Raw genomic sequence first — 256 nt, forward strand, 5'->3', positions numbered from 1 at the left:
GGCCGTCAGGGAGATGGGGCAGCCTGGCCGGGCAGCATCGCCGGGAAAGCCCGCATGGGTGAGGATACACCCCAGGCTCAGCCCAGTTGTCAGAGGAGCCGGGGAAGACTTGCCAATGTCCTGGTGGGAACAGGACAGAGCAAATGGGTTCATTTTCTCCTGCTGGCAAAACATCCAGGAGCTCCGTCTGCAAGAGCTGGTGTCAGACAGAGACAGAGGCTCCTCGGCAGCCCCCCGGGGCTGGGAGCAGCGCCCG

The 256-nt window shown here is 64.1% G+C and overlaps 1 protein-coding gene across 1 annotated transcript in view; it reads left to right on the forward strand.

Annotated features, from left to right (window-relative positions):
• Positions 1–54: 54 nt before the first annotated feature.
• Positions 55–256, forward strand: part of LOC104620631 (creatine kinase U-type, mitochondrial-like) — an 8,792-nt gene continuing 8,590 nt past the window's right edge. The window contains 1 exon segment of the mRNA XM_010286913.1: positions 55–239. Within this exon segment, the coding sequence (XP_010285215.1) occupies positions 55–239 (185 nt within the window).

This window comes from Phaethon lepturus, unplaced genomic scaffold, assembly GCF_000687285.1.
Source record: "Phaethon lepturus isolate BGI_N335 unplaced genomic scaffold, ASM68728v1 scaffold22235, whole genome shotgun sequence".
In the NCBI taxonomy this organism is placed as follows: Eukaryota; Metazoa; Chordata; class Aves; order Phaethontiformes; family Phaethontidae; genus Phaethon; species Phaethon lepturus.